Genomic DNA, 12,282 nt, shown 5'->3' with positions numbered 1-12,282 from the left:
TCTCCTCTCTCAGTACCATGCCCAATTATCTCCTTCGTAAGAATGTCCTGCAAAATGCAAAATGTTGGATACATTAGTACCACACTGTTCAATTCTTTCATCACATGGCTTACAGACAACAACTTTGAAGATAATGTTGGGATATAGAGACACTTGTTTAGCTTCATTTTCTTAGAGAATTCAATTGAACCTCCCCCTTCGACCTTAACCCGTTCTTCACTAGCGGTTTCGATATACGTTTATGATGAGGGAGACATGTTTAAAATATCTTTATGATCATATGTCATAGTATCCGTAGCTCCACACTCAAAAATCCATTTGGTTAATTTTTTTTGAACTAGTGTTATGTGTGGAACTAGTTTGATATTCTTTAGATTTTAGATTAAAAATGCTAGGGGCCTACTTGTCATACTCAAAACAATTTGGACTAAAATACTTGGGATTAAGAATTGAAGGGTTTAGAGTATGATTTCTCCAAAACCCTTTACCTGTTGCATCCTCTTGATCGATTCCAGCAGCCACACCACCAAAACCAATCAGATCTTCCTCCTGTTCCAGAGACGTCGATTCCCGGCTTCCAACGACAGCGGCCGCCTTGCCCTGCTGCCCCGGTTTCTCCCACCATTCCGGATAACCAACAATCTTGAAGCATGTCTCCTTAGTATGTCTCTTCATCTTACAATGGGTACAATATAACTTCGATTTATCTTCTTTATCTTTTCCTCGCTGTGGCTCTGAACGGGTTTTAGGTCTTCCGGTTGATTCCTTTCCTACTAGACCCAGGCCGATTTTAGATGGCTTGTCGGTTTCAGTGGTGATAGGTTTTAGAATATTGAGTCTTGCTACTTCTCGCCGTATCGTCGCATATGCAGCTTCAACCGAAGGTAGGGGATCTTTTTTCAGGATGTCCCGCTTAATTGGTTCCAACTTGTCGTCGATGGCCATTAACAATTGAAAGAGTCTCTGTTCTTGAATTTTGTTATTATAGGTTTGAATATCTTCAGGGTGTTTCATCGGGTTCGGGTCTCTTCTGTCAATGGTCATCCATATTTTTTGTAGTTTGTTCCAGCAATCTTCTAAGGTATCTCCTCCTTGCCTCAATGAGTTTGCCTTTTTGTGAAGATCAAACACTTGCAGTGAGTCTGTTTCGGAACCATATGTAACCGCAAGGCCATCCCAAAGGGCCTTCGCAGTCGGATACTGCGAGACATTATTCACCAAACTAGCATCAATATTTTGGATTAACCATGTAAAAACACACTGATCATCTTGTTCCCATCATGCAAACGTTGCATCACTTTTTGACGGAGGTAATGGTTCCCCGGTAATGTGAGAAATTCTCCCCCTACCCCCCAATAGCCTTTTTCATCAGGGTTGCCCACATTGCATAATTATCCCCTTCAAGTTTAAATCCGAGAGAGAGATTCTCAGAATTGGTTGTTGTTGATTGTACCCCGAGACCGTTTCTTAATAGCGCAGCGATTTTCATGGTTAATTCATCGGATATTTTGGTCAAAGTGGTGTTTTGGTCTGCCATGTTGGATTGCAGGTTTCGATTATGGGTGGCTAGGGTTTTGATGAGTTTATGAATTTCCAGGATTATGTTATGATACCATGATCAAAGGTATAGAGATAGAAAGGAAATTTGATTTTTTATTATGTCAATAAATCATACAAGAGATAGAGTTAAATAGGAGGTAAATAATCTAAACATGGAAAAACTAATCATGGAAAATATTGTCCCTTAATTACGTGATCCTCTCCCTTGATTATAGATAATGATTGATCTAGAATATTCTAACAGTGAAAACACTACTCCTCTAGCCCACAACAGAGGATTGAAAGCCTTATCAGATCTACACAATCATGTTTTCCTCCTATCAATCCAAAAACCAAAATGTCAGTCGATCTGAGTGTTGACCCACTACTAGAAAACTGCTATGTTTCCCACAAAAGTTTCCGACAAAGTACCAACAAATGAACTTTTCCACAAATCAACCACAACTTTCCTTCAATAACAAAAACAAAAAAAACAACCATAAGTTTTCCTTCAACTTTCATACAATATAGCGACAAACATTTAGTTGTCGATATTTCGTCGGTAACAATAAGTAATTCCGACAATACACCGACAAACTTTCCACAAATCTAATTTATAAATTTTCAATTCGTTTAATATAAATATAAAACAAATTACCTTGTTTATTTATCATTTCAAATCAATATTTTTTTCTAAAATTGTTAGAAAATTGTCGGAATATATATGCATTTCCTACTAGTTTCCCACAAACATATTTTTCTATTTTTTTAATATATCTTTTCTAAGTTAACTTATTTATTAATTATCAATCTAATATATAAAATAAATATTTTCGACATCAATTTTATTTTTTAGTTTTTTATTATACTTATTAAATCATGTAACTTATTTTTTAATAACAAAAAAATTATAAATTGTCGGAAAATCGTCGGAACAACTTTCCCACAAATCTATATTTATATTTTTAAATTCATTTTATTATATTTATTAAACCATGAAACATGTTTACTTAATAAATAATAATAATATCTTTTTATAACTAGTTGAAAAATTGTGTGAAACGTTTCATATTTTCGACAAGTGTCCCACCAGTTTGTATATGTATTTTTAATTCATTTTCTATATTTATTATATAATGTTACTTGTATTTCTATAAAGAAAGAATTGAGTTTTTTTTTATTTATTATTTTTTGTAATTTAAAAAGCATTAATAATTAAATGCATGTATGTTTACGAGTGTGTTAATATGCTTGTGTATTCGTTAAATTTATTTATTAGTTCATATAAGTTATATTTGTTCGTTTAAACTAGTATGACTAGTATAAACCAACTCCTTAAGACGTAATATGACATCATAAATGCCATATCAGGTTATTAAGAGAGCTATCAAGGCCCAAATGCCCAATGTGGTCTATTAAAATAGGCAAGACATTTTAAAATCTTGTATGTCTTACTACAACCTGATACAACATTTTAAGATGTATGACAGAGACGATAATGGACGGTTAAGAGTTATTAATGCTCAATAAGGCCCTCGTTAAGGACTAATATGACTCACTTCAACTAATACAACATTAAAGATCTAATATGATATATTAATAGGCTATAATAGACCATTAAGAGCTGTTAAGACCCAATAGGGTCCATTAAGGCAACCATGACTTATTATTGTCCGTTGCAGATTAGTAGTAAGAAGAGGGTTCCGGTGAATGATGAAGCCTGATGGAAATTCGAACCATGGTCGGAATTTTGTCGGAAAATATGGCGAATTGGTTTTCTCGTACTTATGTCATTGCAGAAGCACCAGGACTATCTTTTAACACCCCTATTGTCATTGATTGTTGATTCAAAGTTGTTAGGTCTTTAGATCCAAAAAGAAGAGGATAGGGTGTTACAGGTGGGGGAGGCAATCAGTGGTGTCCTTGATTGGTGATGGGTACTGGTGGCTGATTTGGTGAAAAAGTGGAGGAGATGATGGTTGTTGGATGGTAGCAAGTGGTGGTGTAGGGTGGGGTTGGGTGATGACGGTGGGTGAAGTGAAGAACACATAATTTTTTATTGTCTATTTTTAGTTATTAAAATGGTTATATAATTAAAATGGTAAAATGACTAATTTGTATTAACGAAAAAAACTAAACGGGTTATGACAAAAAGACAAACGGTGTAACATTTGAAAACGTTCCGTTTTCCACCCTAACCCTAGCAACTCATATTCACCTCCGCCACCGGCCACCGCTCATATTCACCTCCGCCATCGGCCGCCGCTCATAGATAATACTTCTCTGTTAATTTTGTATTTGGTTTGGTTTAAACTTGTTGAACATATTTTTGTTTTCGATGGTGTTATTAGACGTATTTATTTAGTTTGTATTTGGCTGGTGTTGATCTCAACGTCATATTTATTTAGTTTAACTTGATGGTTGCATATAATCGTTATTATTACAGGTAAAACGAGCCGAGCCGGCTCGATTTAAAACCGAGCCGAGCTTGAGCTCACATTTTTAGCTCGATTAAGAGTTCGAGCTCGAGCCGAGCCAACTCGATTGAATATTGAGCCGAGCTTGAGCTTGCCTTGGCTCGGGCTCGGCTCGTGAACAGGCCTAGTGGGGTGTGGTGGGGGGGGGGGGGGAGCGCCACATCATACATTTGGTATTCTTATATATATGAACTTGTCATCCATGCATTTAATGCGGAAAATGTCGGATTTCGATCAAAGACCGATTTTTGAGATATCGATAATTACAACTGCACGGGTTTTACCCACCAAATAAACGTCGTTTTAAATTTTAAATACTATATTTTTTATATGTTAATTTGATGAATTTATTTTTCGTGTTTTATCTATCAAGTTTTACCAACGGTGTACATCGTAACAAATGTTAACAATATGGACTAAGTTCGTGTCAACTCACTGTTATAACGCTAAGATTTTACCAACACCTGGTTTCAACATCCCGTCGGGTAAAACACTAATTTAATGTAATATATGTATTGTTTAACTTACATTAATATTATAAAACCTTTATAGGTTTTTATTTCTATATCCCAACAAAATGAAGTTTCACAAATTCTAAAATCCCTCCGAAATCAAGATTTACCTCCAATTTTTTCCCTTCAAAGTACTTTTCACCTAAAAAGACTACTACCCCCATAACCCACGAAACCCCCATCCCCCCAAAGGTCATAGCTCGTCGCCGATGATTACCTCTCCCTCTCCCCACACTCCTGACACCAACGCTGAAGAAGAACTCTTTCTTTCCTTAGGTATATCTTCCATTTTTATGAGTTGTAGTTAGGATTAAGAAATTAGATTGAAGAAAGGAACACATTATATGAATAGCAGTTGTAGTCTTATGAAAAGTTAATTGTATTGATCTACAGAGCCATCTATTTGAATTGTTATTGTGGGCTGGTGACATCAACCTTGTTATGTTAATGTATGTTGGGTCATTAATTGTAGGAGACCTTTGCAAACTAGTAGGCTTCACTTTGAATTATATGTTGGAGACTTCGATTAATATGTTTGTGATCAATTGTTTTAGGGACTGATTTCAGTTTTTAATAAATGCATGTGTGTGAGTTAGGGTTCATTTGCTAAATGATAATTATGTGTGTAATATGTTCTTTTATATTTTATTATCAATTGTATTATGTTTCTAATAAACTTTATAAACCTGGTCAAATTGATCATGCCATGTCCTAATTTGTTCATAAACATTGATGCTTGGTTACAAGTGATTAGACACAGATGATAATACTTGCATTAATGTATTCTTTTTTGTAGTTTAAACCTGATGAAGTTAATGATATCATCAAAGAAATCAATGAACCTGGTGTCTCTCCCCAACATGTTTATTTCTTGTTGGTGAAAATTACATGGTGATCCAGTAGCTGTCATCTGTGGAAACTCGAAAGGAGGTAATTTTAACCCATTTACTTCAAACAAGTTGATTTAGATTAGTTTTTATCATTAACGGGTTCAATGTGTTCTTGGTCTTTTGTTTTCATCTTTGTGACCTATTACTTAAGTGGCGATAAATGCAATTGTGGGGCACTGACGATGGACATGGTTCTAGGGCATCAGCAGCGGGCAACGATATGCCTGCTTAGCCGTGGACACAACCAAACATGCATGCTTTACTCCTGCAACATGATGAGCGTTCCTATTTTATTAATTTAATTGCTCTTTGCTTCTATTTGATTAATCTAGTCTGAGTTACAGGGGCACACAAATTTTGTAGAGTAAATTTTTGTTAACCAACATGTTCATCATGTGTTTTATGAAATGCATGGTTTTTTAAATTAGTTTGATTATTAGTTTTGTTTAAATTTGATCAAATCTTTGAATACATATTGTTGTCATTGACACAGGTTGGAATTGCTTTTAATAAGTCATAATAGGTAAAAGTTGCTTGCATGCTCTCTTTGCCACTTGGACAATCTTTTAGGAAAGGGGAGAAGGTCTAAAACTGGACTGCATATGTTTTAGCTGATTTGAAGCCAAGGTAACTCCTAGAAATGTTTATTGAGTTTATAAAATGTTTGGTTATCAGCAAAATAATGTGTTGCAATCATGGAGTTATTTTAGGGGATTATTTGTTGGATTTAGTATTTCAGAGTGGTTAATTAGTTGATCTCAAAGCGAATAAATGGTTGTTCGAATCTTATAAACTTTGCACGTTTTGTCATGATATGTATACATATGCCTTTTCTGCATTATAGTTCAAGGGATACCAATTATAACTGCATCAGATGAGCTGTATATGGTTTTCTTTTGATGTTTTTTTTGGAAAGAAAACTGTTTGACCCAAACCTATTTTGATCACAACTTATTTTGACTTTTATCAATTTTGTGCACAGCCCTTTTTGAAATGTACCTATTTTGAGCATGTGTGTGTAAGTATGTATTATGTATTAATTGTGTATGTTTCACAAATTTTAGGTCCAAGATGTTTGATCCAAATTACAAAAAGAGTGGGATGCTTGAGACAATTGTCAAACAGTTTGGAACTGAAAGAAATCAGGAAATGAAAGCGGGAACAAGAACGAATCGAACTGGAACGAGAGCCGGTCTAACGAGACACAAAGGAGCAAAAGTTACAAAAACAACTTGAAGAATTTCTGAAAAAAATAGTGGACCAGTAATTGTATTTGTTAAAATATGTTTTTGGTTGTAAATTGTGATTTATATATTAAAACAGGTTTTTTGGGAATTTTTCTGCAATTTTTTTAGTATTTTTTTCATATGATTTAAAGTTGTCGGAAAGGTGGCAGTATTATATAATATAAAAAATAAAAATGAAAGTTTTAGAATTGTAGGAAAATTGTCGGCTTTAAAAAAATAAAAAATAAAAGTAAATATTCAAAATTGTCGGAAAATTGTAGGTGTTGAAAAATAAAAAAATAAATACAAAATACTACAATTTTTGATTTATTATATTTTTATAATTATTAATAAATGAAAATAAATATATAATTTATGAAAAGACCAGTTCGTAGGAAACTTGTGCCAATTTTGTCGTAGGGTAATAAAAATACAATTGTCGAAATGTTGTCGGAAATTATCCACGAGAATTTTAGGTCGCTAATTTGTAGGAAAATTGGTCTATACTTTGTCGGAAACAACTTTTCCTACGAGGGTTTTTTCGACAAACAGTTTTTGTCGGAGGCTTGTCGCTAATGGCTTGTTCCAACAATTTTCCCACAAAATCTGCTGTCGCAAAATTTTCTGTTTTTTGGTAGTGACCTTTCATCCAACATGTCGGTCAAGAAATTTACAGGGTTTCTTTTTAACAGAAATCCCGATACACCTAAATATGTTAAGAAAAACATTACTAACCAAATTGTATCGGTACTTGAACCCGAAAGCTATCTACAATCCTAAAAAAAAGTAATCCATACACGTCTTAATTACGACAAACAACACATTTCTTGCCTCTTGCTTATTGAACTGATAAGTTATATTATGGATTACCAAACCTGAGAGCGTGGTACTTGCATATGTAATGATGATGTAAACCACATCGTCACCTTTTCATCATTAGACCTATGCCAGTATGCCACCAACTTTGTATATGTTTAGAGAGAAAAAGAGATCGAGGGGTGAGAGAAATAGAAACAAGTTATGGTTTATTTTACTACTTAATTCTCAACGTGACGAAAAATAATTGTATCGATGGATTATCCTTTAATAAAATACTCTCCTCCGTCGATTAAAATGTCTTATTTTGAAACACACAAAATTTAAGGTAGATTAAATAATTATTTTTTTACCAAATAATTGTATCCATGGCTTTTCAGGGTTCGAGTCCTGATCTCACCCGGTTTAATTACCGCATCCTCGTTGTCGTGCCGTTTGGCGGGCGTGGGGGTCGGGTTTTATCCGGAGAATCCCTCAATAGGTGGACTGCTAGGGGCTTAGTCCGTCCAGACTCGTGGCCGGATCGGAATACCTTTAGCCAGTGGGGGCCGTGTACGGAGTACCCAGCGTTACTTAGTTGGTCGTTCAAAAAAAACAATAATGTCATTGGAAATTGCGTCCATAAATATTGTTTATTAATGTTAGTTGTGTATATTTAAGGGTAAACTTGAAAATTAGCTAATAAATTTTGAAAGTAGACATTTATGATGGGACAAATAAAAAAGAAAATGTGAGCACTTTAAATGGAACGAATGAAGATAATTGAAGTTTTTAAGAAGAACAAGCAGAAATACAGAAAAATGAAGATCCCATACGCATGTAGCTTGTTGCTTGTTTTTCCTTCGTATAAATGTAGACACTACTTTTTAGTGAAATATATGAAAAATCAATTTTCCATGTAGTACTAGACATTTGATCTTCATACACACAATCACGAGAACAGATTCATATTAAGCATGCCCATGAAGACTAGCTAAAAACACTAACGAAAAAGAAGGAAACAAGCAAAACACCCCACACAATGTAACAAACCAAACATAATTAAACCCTAAAGATTAGCAAGTTGATGACTTTAAATATGTCCCTTGCATATGGTTAAAAAGATCTATGATGCTCAAGGATGCTGATGCTATTTGTTCTTTGTCTCTTTACACTCCCACAAGAGGATTCAACACCATTTGCTTTCTCCATCACTTGTTTGAGTGCTTCTTGTATCGTGCTTATCGAGTAATTCACCTTTTGCTGATCATCATTTCCGGTTAAATGGTGATCTTCCGCGGTAATGAATAAAACATTCTTCACACGTCCACCAAGGGTTGTGATCTCGGCTTTTAGGGTTTTTAATCGAAGCGCTTTTAATGTCTTGATGAGCTCCGGTAAGAGATCTGATCGATCCTCACAACATAATGAGGCTCTGATTACAAGTTTACCATCTTTGTCTGACGCGTTGTCCACTGACAATTCATCGATCTCCGTTGGGACTGGACTTTGTTCGGTGATTATTGACGTTTGGCGCTTTAGCTCCTTTACGTGTTGTATGACTTCAGCTAGCAACGAAGCCTTGTCCGTCTAAAGTATAAACAAAAGTTTAATAACGATTAGTTCATACTACTAAACAAATGAGTATCTCTAATGATTAATTTACTGATGGACAACTGTTGATACTCTATGTTTTGTAGTGTTAATTCATATATAACTCCATTTTTATACTTAAATTTTCGCTATTTACATACATGATCATATTGATGTATACTTGTACATTGATTTTTATTCTTTGATGAATATATATTCTATCAATGTATGTGTGAATGAATGTGGAATGATCATCATTATGTGAAAAAGAAAACAAAAGATGGTGGGTTCTTATAAGTTAAAAAGATAGTTGAGCATTTCAAAACAATAGTAACTTGCAAGTTTAATATCATAAGTGTGTTTGTAATGATGGGTTTAAAGCATGGGCATGGGTAAAAACACACACATAGGGTTTGTGTTTTGTGTCATCACTGACACACACGAATGCTAATTACTTTGTCTGGTGTTGTTATTACTAGAAGAAAGTGTGGTTTCTTTTCAAAATTTCTTGGAACTCAAAAACACCAACAAAACAATTTTCATATTGATCCTTATAGTTACTCATTGGTTCCTCTTTATCTTACCATATTACCCACACCAACAAAAGCTTCAATCATTCTTACAATTCCAATGGTTTTTGCAAGATCTTTATGTTGGTTCATTGATTTAAAGCACCCCCAACGATGAATGAACGGCCTACGTGGCCGGACAGTCGCATTGGAGCCGGATATATGGCACACAACCACTATTTAAAAAAATATATTTTATTTATTAAATTTTTAATAGTGTTTGAAAAAGAATAAAAAGAAAATTTGTTTTCTTAACATTAGTGAAAATCTGATATCATAGCTGACGTGTAGCGTTTATGTGCGTTAGAGATCTTATGTTATATACTTATATGATAAAATAATAAAAAGAAAAAATGGCTAGATGAATGAATTCTTACTTTGGTGGTGCTTGGGAGTAAACTTCTTAGCTTTGCAAGATGATTATTGATTCGTTCCCTACGTCGTCGTTCGGCTTCACTATGGCTTTTCGAAGCCGCTAAAGCTTTAGCATCCATGATCTCTTGAGCAGTCATCTTACTCATGTCAGTTTGGAGCCCAAATGGACCGGATCCGGGTTGGACCACATGCCCTAGTGTGTCAGATATCAATCTCAAGTTATGATCCGACGACGAGCTACCGTTGTATGCAAACTGCAACCCATTTGGCACACTTCTGTTAAACAAACCACCGTAGCATGATAGCTGAGGAGGTGGTGGTTGGGAGGAGAGAAACGGGTCTTGGTCTCGGGTCGGGTATTGAATAAGTGGGTTGAAGATCTTGTTATGGTGCAATACTTGAGGTAGAGTACTCCATGATGATGGTTGTTGATGATGATGCATGACTGGTGAGATTTCTGATGATGATGGGAACATCAACCTAGTATTGTTATAAGAATAATCATTAATATCCATGTTTTGTTGTTGTTGTGTGTCTTGAATGTTCTGATAATGATGATGATGATCACTTTCACTTATTACTAATTCTTCTCTTCTATATAAGCATGCATACACACATACACATATATATATATATGGGTAGAAAAGTAAATTAACAAAGATTTGAGAAGAGAAGTGTCTTAAAAAACCCTAAACAACTTGGCTTGCAAATCCAAATCTTAAAAGGAAATTAACCAAACAAAACATGACAAATAATTAAAGAAAGAAAACTTCTTTAGGGTGCAAGAACACTTGGATAACACTCACCTTAATTATGTTATGCTTTCTCACTCTAAGAAACAGGTACTTGATGAGTTTCTCTCTCAAGAAATGTTAGGTTTTGGTTTGTGAGATTGATGTGGGAAGAGGAAGGGGTGGAGGGTTGTGACCCTTTTTATTCTTGTAAACAATAAAGTTAATTAAAAAGGCTTAGCTTTTCATCCTTGTGATAAAAATATTGTTTATCTTTTCTAGTTTTTTCTTTGGTCCCTCTCAATCCTCTCTCTCTCTCACACATATACAAATATACACACATATACATACACACTCATTGTAGAGAGGAGAGAGGGGGACATTAGCTTTCCTTTCTTCTTACGGCATTAATGTCCACCACTTTTGTCTCATACTATCCATTTCTCTAGCTATCACACTTGTGCTTTTCTACTTGAAATAATAAAAAAGTATTATAATATTTATTTTCTTAACTTCCTACCTAAATATAGATAGCACATACAATGACACACACATGCACATGCGAGCACATATATATAAATATTATAAATAAATGCTATACACATACGTATTTGTTTAAATATGTTGCTTAATTATGATTGGTTGAAAGTGCATTATGAGAGGTGAGAGAGAAGGGTGGTTTGGGGGAAACACGAGCTGAGCACAGTGAACACAAAACACACAGTTTGTCGACCGACCAAAGACAATAACGAAGAATAAAGCACACACATAGAGAAAGAGGGTATAATGATGGAAAAGGGAGCTAGTAGCATGTAGCTTTTGTTAGGTCTGTGGCCTTTATTGTTGATACCTTCATCGGTCAAACAAATTTTCCATTAACTATCATAATTTATAAAGCTATTTCCTCTAGAGTGTACGTGTATGTATACAGTCTATATATACTCAACTTTTGGAATAAAGAATTACAATACATTGCATTCAATCAAACCGAGCTAACAACTGTACTAATTAAAACTTGAAACATTTCATTCCGAAACCAAAACTTAGAAAAAAATTAGTTTGAAACTTGACTTTAAAGGGTTTTCTAGCAGTAATGAGTTTTATCTTTTAAGGTGTTTATGGGTGAGTTAGATCTTAAACGTCAAAATCCGTATAACGGCTGACATCTCGTCTCAAGAAAGGTTCACTCGGGTATTGTTGGGCCCCGTTTTGTTCAATAGTGTTTTGTATTTGTTTATTCAATTTATGATGTATCTTGTTAGCTTATTCTGTTTTATGTTTGGGCCCTGTGACATGACATGTTTGTTGAGGCCATTGTGCCGTTATAACACAAGTGGGCATGGAATTGCTTTACCTATATAAGGTGAGACATGCCCATACAACCTACAACCTTTTTGCAAAAACTCTTCCTTATCCATTCACTTACTCTCTCTCATTCTTTTCTATTTCGGGTAAATAATAACACCAAGAAGATCTGAGATCTGTGCTGGCTACAAGTGATTTCCGCCAGCTTGTAGTTAGAGATTAGTTCAAGAATTAGTTGTTTGATCCGTTCATAGGACTTACAATTGGTAT

General features: G+C 34.7%; 1 protein-coding gene across 1 annotated transcript; it reads right to left on the bottom strand.

Moving 5' to 3' along the window:
• Positions 1–8,330: 8,330 nt before the first annotated feature.
• On the bottom strand, positions 8,331–11,629 carry LOC143624389 (transcription factor bHLH30-like). Its single transcript, XM_077095065.1, has 3 exons — positions 10,783–11,629; positions 9,979–10,456; positions 8,331–9,029 (listed from the first exon to the last, which is right to left on the bottom strand). Exons 2-3 carry the CDS (start codon positions 10,450–10,452, stop codon positions 8,556–8,558), a joined length of 948 nt encoding a protein of 315 aa, XP_076951180.1. The 5' UTR covers positions 10,453–10,456; positions 10,783–11,629; the 3' UTR covers positions 8,331–8,555.
• Between the last annotated feature and the right edge of the window lie 653 nt (positions 11,630–12,282).

This window comes from Bidens hawaiensis, unplaced genomic scaffold (assembly GCF_021521415.1).
Source record: "Bidens hawaiensis isolate Kalapana, Puna unplaced genomic scaffold, B.hawaiensis_p1.1 tig00003781_1, whole genome shotgun sequence".
Classification (NCBI taxonomy): domain Eukaryota; kingdom Viridiplantae; phylum Streptophyta; class Magnoliopsida; order Asterales; family Asteraceae; genus Bidens; species Bidens hawaiensis.
Note: the sequence above shows the minus strand (reverse complement) of the source record. Positions and strands in the feature narration are given on the sequence as shown.